Source organism: Malurus melanocephalus, unplaced genomic scaffold, assembly GCF_030028575.1.
Source record: "Malurus melanocephalus ecotype Western Australia unplaced genomic scaffold, MMel_1.1 scaffold_583, whole genome shotgun sequence".
NCBI lineage: Eukaryota > Metazoa > Chordata > Aves > Passeriformes > Maluridae > Malurus > Malurus melanocephalus.
Window position 1 is genome coordinate 303,294 of NW_026623815.1, and position 7,771 is coordinate 311,064.

At 48.3% G+C, this 7,771-nt stretch overlaps 1 protein-coding gene across 1 annotated transcript in view; it reads left to right on the forward strand.

The window, feature by feature from the left end:
• Window positions 1-7,676: 7,676 nt before the first annotated feature.
• Window positions 7,677-7,771, forward strand: part of NDFIP1 (Nedd4 family interacting protein 1) — a gene marked incomplete at its 5' end in the record, with an annotated part of 7,067 nt that continues 6,972 nt past the window's right edge. Inside the window, one exon of the mRNA XM_057382719.1 lies at window positions 7,677-7,767. Coding sequence (XP_057238702.1) covers window positions 7,677-7,767 — 91 coding nt within the window. The remainder of the gene's footprint in view (window positions 7,768-7,771) is intronic.

A 7,771-nucleotide genomic window follows, 5' to 3' on the forward strand; every position in this document is an offset into this window, starting at 1 on the left:
CTGGGGGGGCCGGGCCGGGCTCGGCCGCTGAGCCGCTCTCCGCCACTTCGGGCCGGGTGTGCCCGGGGCCGGTGTTTGCTCTGCCCCGGAGCCGGGTGTGTCCGGGGCCGGTGTTTGCCCAGCCCTGGGGCGACCTTGGCGCAGGGCGCTGACCCCGCCGGTCATTCCCCGCCACGGCCCAGCGACCTCCCCCCGGGAACGGTCTCGTTCCGCATCATCCCGAGGTCACCGTTAGTTTCATTCCACCTTTTACGTGTGGACTCCTCTGAARCTCCCCTAGGCCAGGGGCTGGCCTTAAAGAGCTCCCTCGGGAATTGGGGTCGGTTCGTCCCTCCGYGCGTCCGTTGTCTGCAGTACCGGCCGGGTATCGGCTGGGCTCCCGGTGTGACCCAGTTCTGGCAGGCGTCTTTCTAACAGCAGACGTGGAGAATTCCTTACTTAAAGTCATGGAGTAATCCCTCAAAACAGCAGACAGCTCGCTCCTGCTGAAGMGAGGTTCCCCCAAGAAGAAGTCGCTGTGTTGTGACTTTTCCTGGGTAGCATTCCCAGCGTGGGTASGCTGGCGCTCGGCAGAGTTCGGCATACACCCTCCCATGGGATGGAATACTTGGCTCATCTGACAGCTGCAGGTCTCTGTGTCTTTGCATACTGGAAATGTGGAAGTAAACTAAAATTTAGGCTTTTTTTATTTTTTTTTTTTTTTTGTTCAGTGCAAGACAGATGTGCTCACTTTCAATGACAAATCTCATTGTGTTCTGGGAACTGCTAGGGACAGATAACCAGGTCTCTGCACTAATCGCCTTTCCTGGCAGAGTCCTGCTGGTGGTGTTAACCCCAACAAGTGTCTTCACAAATGCCTTTTCCCAAAGGATCTGCTGCATGTCCCATTGCCCGGATCCCGTGGGGTTGGGTGCTGGAATTGCTGAAGGAACCCACTGCYGTGGTGTTCCGTGGCTGATGCACACACTCCTGCTTTGCTCCGAGAGGGSTGTGTAAAGCTGCTGTTTGCCCGGCTCCTGCTCACACCTCGGGCAGAGCAGGGACAGACTCATCTGCAGAGCCCTGTGGAGATTAGGGAGCCAGGCTGTGCCAGAGGATTTGCACTGCTAAAGACAAGCCCATAATGGAGGTCTGGGAAGGCACTGGTATAACTGGAGCGAGAGGCAGATTCTCACATGTAAATGTTTTTACTTTTGTGTGGCTGTTTAGAAATTGCTTCTCTTTCCTYGCCCTCTGCCAGAGCCCAGGTGTTCTGTTGTTGTGTGTTATCACTGAACTAGCTCCTAATGCTTGTGTTGCTTCAAAAGCCTTGCAAGCTGTGGAGATGCAGTTGGGATTTAGATAAAGAGAGGATGAAGGAGTGGGAGAGTATCTGTAGCATTGAATGTGTCAATTTATTCCCCATATTTCAAARTTACTGTGTGTGTGTGTGTACAGTAATGAGTGTACCATGTGCTAAGGAAAAGAGACTGAAGTGAAGTGATAACTGCAAGGGCTAGGGGTGAATACAGGACCCAGTCAGTGGAGGTAGCCTGGAAGAATTCTCAACAAGCTCATTTAATCCTTGAAATTATTTGATTATGAAGCAGTGGAGGAATTTTTAAAACTTGTTTTTTTTTGGTGATGGGGTAATGCAGTAGTGGAGTTGGTTATGTAGGTGGGTGGTTCCTGTACAGGTAAATGTGATTGACTGGCCAGACATGCCAGGGATGTGTAACCCTCACTCTGGGAAGGGTTCCAGGTGTGTGTGGGAGCAGCACGGGTGAGGTGTAGGTGCTATGGAACCTGTGCAATATTTGTAGGATTCCTCGAGTGCCSGTGTTTTCAGGAAAAAACGGGGATAGCTAATGAGCATGATCTGAGCTCAGCAGAACTGGATGGATACCCGAGTTTGAAACCTGCGTGTTTCCTCTGCCACCCCTTCCTCAGCCCTGTGGGTGGGATGTGGGAAGGTGGGAATGAGGGAATGTGGGCTGTGCTCCCTCAGCAGCCTCTTCCCTGCAAACCCCCAGCCCGTGTGTGTTCATCAGTGCGGGCAGTGTGCAAGGGGCGTGCACTGATTTCTTTTCCAAAGCCAGCTTCCCAGCCCGTGGCTTTGTTCAGGCATTAGATAATCTGATAAAAAATAGCCTGCAGTGATGGCTTTGGGTGATGTGAGTCTGAGCTCACGTACTGAGGAAGTGCAGCTCCATATAAAATAAAAGCATTACTCTGGAGAAGGGATTTCAGCTTGCCCAGCCCCTCCCACAGGAGGGGGAGCAGGGCTGGGACAGGGTCAGGCTGCTGGSTTTGGATCCTCCTCTGCAGACCAGGTGCTGGGGCTGTGCTTGTGGAGGTGGGAATCAGAGGTTTGGGAAGAAGGAGAGCAGCAGCCTGCCCTGGTGCTGTTATAACAGGCMGTGCTGTGTCCCCAAAAAGGAGGCTGTTGTCATCTCACTCTGCTTTTGGGAAAGTTGTACAGAGGTGTTGTTGGGATTAGGGAGTTTAAAGCCTTTCCAGCATAACCCTGGATTCAGAGTTCAGTTGGCAGAACTGTATTTCATCCTTGGAATAGAAATTACCTTCCATTCTGGAAAAAATAGCCCAGCTTTAACAGGTTTATTTACACTCTCTGTTTTCCAGGCATGGTTTGCACTTGGAGCATTCGAAAATATATGTGAGGTGTATGAGTAATGTGAACCCACCTAGGAAATGGTGGGAGTGTTAAATAATGAAGACATATTCCTTTTTAAGTGCTATTTCTTCCTGTTCCACTAGTTGAAGGTTTACATGGATCATGAATCATTCCCTAAAGGGAGGTGTCAATGGGAAAAATAAGGAAGAAGGATTTTTCCATTTGTTTGTTTTTCATTCTGTGAAAACTGTTGAAGAAATGCATTGCTGGAGGTAGAATGGGAATAGAATTTAAATCCATGAAGAACCACAAAGCTTCCTTAATATCTGGGGAGGCTGGAGTGGAACAGGGAGTCAGATAGCAGTTGCTGCCTTGTGTGTACYTTAAGCTTGTATTTCATTTTTTAGCTGAAATGGGCACGCAGCTTGAAACTAAAAAATGAGAACATGCCCAATCTTTTCATGTCAGCAGTTAGAATCAGAAGTGTCAGTGATTGTTTCCTCCATGARGTCCTTGCAGTGAGCAAGATGTGCTGGCGAAAGATAAGAATGGTAAGAAAAATTGCAGCGTAGGTTTTTTGCATATTTATTTATATATTTCATTTTATTTATAAGTAAAACAGGCGATGCCATTGACATCAACCCAGTAAAGATTAGAAAAATTGCAGAGTAAAATTGTTTGTGCAGTGCTGCACTGAGGTTGTGCTGAAGCTGCCCCGTGTCCAGGGTTGTGCTCAGGGCAATGAAATCTGATTATTTTCCTCTGAAACACCCACCTCTGTGGGCAGCAGTACCAGTGAGTTTACAAGGGTTTAGTGGTTCTATGTGAAAAAGTAATTATAGAATTCAACCGCATTGTGTCCCTAAAACTCAAAGGATGTGGGAAAGCCAGGGGAACAGCAGCAGTCCAGTGTCAGCTCACAGCTTGTGTAGCAGGAGAAAATAGCTTTGCTTGCAGACTTGTCAGTTATCTCAGCATCAGGATCGTGTTGGACCCTGAGCTGCRCTTCTTTGGTGACTTTTCTCTCATCACTAAAATTGCTGAGAATTGGTGCTGAGCAATCAGCTCCGCTCAGGGCTGGTTTCTCAGCACCAGGCTTGGGCAGGAGCATCAGCATCTCCCCAGGGAGGGTTGGCTTGGCATGGGTGCCAGGTGTGTCACCTGAGAGGAGCTCAGCACATCTGTGCCAGCTGCTGGAGCTGGGGCACACACTCAGGGCTGTCACTGCTCCGGGGAAATGGGCTGGAAGTTCCTGCAGGAGAAAACAGTTATTTGCTCATCAGGGAGAGGGCTGAAGGGTGTGGGTTGGCTGTCTAGTAGCTTATCATTATTCCTGCTGATTAATAAGCTGATATTAAGTTATAGGAATTTGCAACAACATCGGGCAAAAGTCAAGATTTTAAATCAGGGTGCKTTTAATTAAGCAAAGTGTAAGTCAGTAAAAATATCTCTCCTTTTCAGAGTTGGCAGTGRCTTTAATTTCCTTCCAAAAAGCTGAAGATATGGAATGGTATGTGATCTATTGCTAAGGCCAAGCTTGTAGTAATGCTGATTTASTGTAAAGAATATTTACTTGCAGCCTCAGAGCTTGGCAAAGAGGAGTTAAAAAGTAAAGATTCAAAACTATGTCAGCAGCCCATATGCTGAGCTTAGGAAATTTGGAAGAATTGAGCAATATATTTATTGGAATTGCTTTCTTCAAAGTTTACATGGAAATATTTCCAAACAGCTTGGAAGATTCAACTTTATGCTGCTGTGCTGTGTGTTTACAGGGGATAGGTCTTGGTCAGGACAAGTGATGTCCTGCTCAGTTCCAGGCTTCTCATGCTGGCATTTTTTAAAAAATAAATATCCCTGGGTGTTCTATCAGTCAACTGTCTGTTGGTTTAGCAGTCTGGTGAAAAAATCTCAGCCAAGCTTTGTTTTAATAACTGTATGCCTGGCTGTAAAGACTRTCTTACTTTTTAATGCTACAAATAYCAGAACCTTGCCTGAAAAGCTAAAATCCATCAGTGAATCTAGGAAAGAATTACCCCAGAGCCTCAGCAGAACGGACTGAAGTCAGGCACTGCTTTAAGCAGGCTCTCTGGGTTCTGAAGCCCCGGGGGAATTGCCTGGGAGCCCAGTCCATCCCTGGAGCTGTGCAGGGCAGGTGRGAGCTGAGGCCAGGCCAGGGCAGCAGTGCTGGCCATGGGAGGCCTTGGTGAGTCATTCTTCCTGTCACATGAACCCTCCCTGCKCTGCTAATAGGCACTTAGTTGAATTTTAGATGCCTGGAATCATTAAAAAGGCTGGAAGGCATTTGTGTACCTTGTCCATTAGAAGAAAAATACGTTTTCTATAACTGTAACCTCCTACAGCCTCGAGCTCAACTTTAGAAAGTAGCTGCATTTTTTGTGTCATTATCCATTACCTGAATTGTGATGTTTGAAGGCAGCAGGGAATTCAGCTGCTCTCTCCCACGTGACATTGGTGGAAGAACATGTATTTCTTTTTACTATTGAAAGAAGAACCAGTGGTAGGAGTTAATATTCTGCTCAATATCTGTGTCCTCTTTTGTTTCATCTCTTCCAGTGTTGTCACATGGGGTGCTTTCCTCCCCSCTCCCTGGTTACTGTGCTCTCAGGCTGTACCTGTCTGCTTTCTTACAGGCATGAGGGGTTGAGTTTCTGCCACCCCTCACCTGGAGAGCAGATATAAAGGAATCCAGAGTGTCCCAGGTGTGCCAGAGTATTTCCTTCTCTGCTAATAGATCAGGTCCTGCATTGGCAGAAGGAGAAAAGAAGTATTGAATTTTCATGGGTACACTGACAATAAGCATGGTGGAGCATTTAAAAATGACAGAACCAGGAGAATCATCGAATCATGGAATGGTTTGGGTTGGGATGACCTTGAAGATCATTTTGTTCTACCCCTGCCCTGGGCAGGACACTTTTCACTGTCTCAGTTTGTTCCAAGCCCTGTCCAGCCTGGCCTTGGACACTTCAGGGATCAGGGGCAGCCACAGCTTCTCTGGGCAGAGATTGAATCAAGCAGTTTGGCTCTGTGTTTTCCTGTGTTTCCTTGTCCCTTCCATTGCCCTTTGTGCTCTGTGCAGTCTGATTTTGGATCTCTGGACTAATGCTGACTCTTTTTAAAATCTATAAAGTATATTTTAATAGGCAGTTACCTCTCAAGTTAGTTTGCATTTACTTTTAATGCTGAGCTCCATGGGGTTTATAAAAAAAGGCATTTTTCTTTCTTGGAAAGYGTTGGAGAAGATGAAGGGGCCTGGCTGTGGTGGGAATTGCTGCAGCTCCTGCTGTCCCTGCTCAGTGGCCTGGGGCTCAGGAAGCTGCAGGTGAGAGGCAGGTCCTGCCTCCTCCACCCCAGGGCCTCACTGCCTGGGATTGTTTGCTCTGCTTCACATCTGGCCAGGGCCCAGCCTTGGGGATGTGTCCCTCTGACAGCTGTGCTGGGAGCTGCTCCTGGCAGAACACAGATTAAATTTTCATCCGGATCACTGATTTCTCCTTCTTCAAGGAGGTGGCTCAGCATTGTCATGTGAGGAGTTCTTACCCACAAAGCTGACCAGCACCTCCCTGTCCACCCCTCCCCCCATATTCTATTTGGAAAATGTTCCTGCAGAGCAGAGTGAGCTTCAGCTGATGGGGAATTGGAGTGCAGGACTGTGCTGCTCTGCTGTTTTGCTGCAGCTGGACTGGGAGAYGGTGCTCCTGAGTTTTTTCTGGTGCTTCCCAGTGTTGTTTCCTCCCTTTTCCCCTCTTGGCTGACCCCTTGGACCTGCCAGCAGAACCACTCGTGTTGTCATCTGCTAAGCCTGTTCAAGGCTTTCCCAGAGGATGTGGATATCGTGTGATCTGGAATGGACTGTAGGTTATTGACTTTCACTGGCACAGAGGAGCACTTCCATCCCTGGAATTGCCCAAGGCCAGGTTGGACAGGGCTTGGAGCAACCTGGGATAGTGGAAGGTGTCCCTGCCCGTGGCAGGGAGTGGATTGGGATGGGATTTAGGAGCCCTTCCAACTCAAACTATTCTGTGATTCTGTGATCTTTGATCTTAAGCAGCAAAATGAATAAAACTCCAAACCACAGAATAGTTGGATATCCAAGATCTGCATTTAGAAGTGTGAGCTGATTTGTTGTATTTTCCCCTGATAAGACATACAAGTAAGATAAGAACATTCCCTTACGCCCCCACTGCCTGTGTTAAATGCTTGAGGAGAATGGCAACATGTCTCTCCAAAGAGAAGAAAGCAAAATATCCTGGATAGCTTCAGAATTAACTATGTGGGAGTGCAGRAGGGAAAGCTGGAGGAGATGTTGTTCAGTGGTGATTTCAAACGAGGGCAGTGCCTCCTGCTCAGCCCAGTGAGGTGCTTGTGTGAGTTGTTCTGCAGAAAACCTCGGTGCCTTTGCTGCTGAGATGATGAGAAATGGAAGGAAGGGGAAAATGGGGTGGCAGCTGTAACCTCCTTTCTGGCCTGGTACTGCTGCTTCCCTGATCAAAGCTGCCATGGCACACCTGCCTCGTGCGAGTGATGCTGGATCTGTGATAGCTCCTGGTTATTTATACAGAGCCTGTGGGAAGCACAGTGCACAAAATAAACCGGCTGCTTCTCACTCATGCAGTGTGAAAGGTTGAAGGGAAATGGCAACGTTCATACTTCTGTGCATCCTTATGTAATGTATCCATGGAAAAAGCCTTCCTTAGCAAAGCCACGGGCAGCAATGGAGTCTTTTGTTGGGTGTCTCGCTGTATTTCTTTGGCTAAAACAGATGCAGCTCYTAMGCAGTGTGAGCTGAGGAAGTGCCAKGGAAATGGGAAGGTACKGGAAAGCTGTGTGCTGTGCTTTKCTGGAGTCCAGGTGTGTKAGAGGATTTAAAAACAGCATTAAAACTGAGGTGGAAGATTGATCATTTCAAGTGGGAATGCTTCGGAGGGAGGCTGAGCAGCTGCTCCATGTCCTGTGGTGCTGCAGAGCAGTCTCCTTCCAGAAGAGTCTGTTGTGTGCCATTAAACCTGCAGGGGTGATGTCAGARCACCGAGCACCCCCCTAACCCGTGGTGTGTGGCTCTGTTCAGCTGCAGAATGAAGAGGAGCCGGGCGAGGCCGTGCCCGTGGTGAACGATGCCCCTCCGCCCTACAGCAGCAT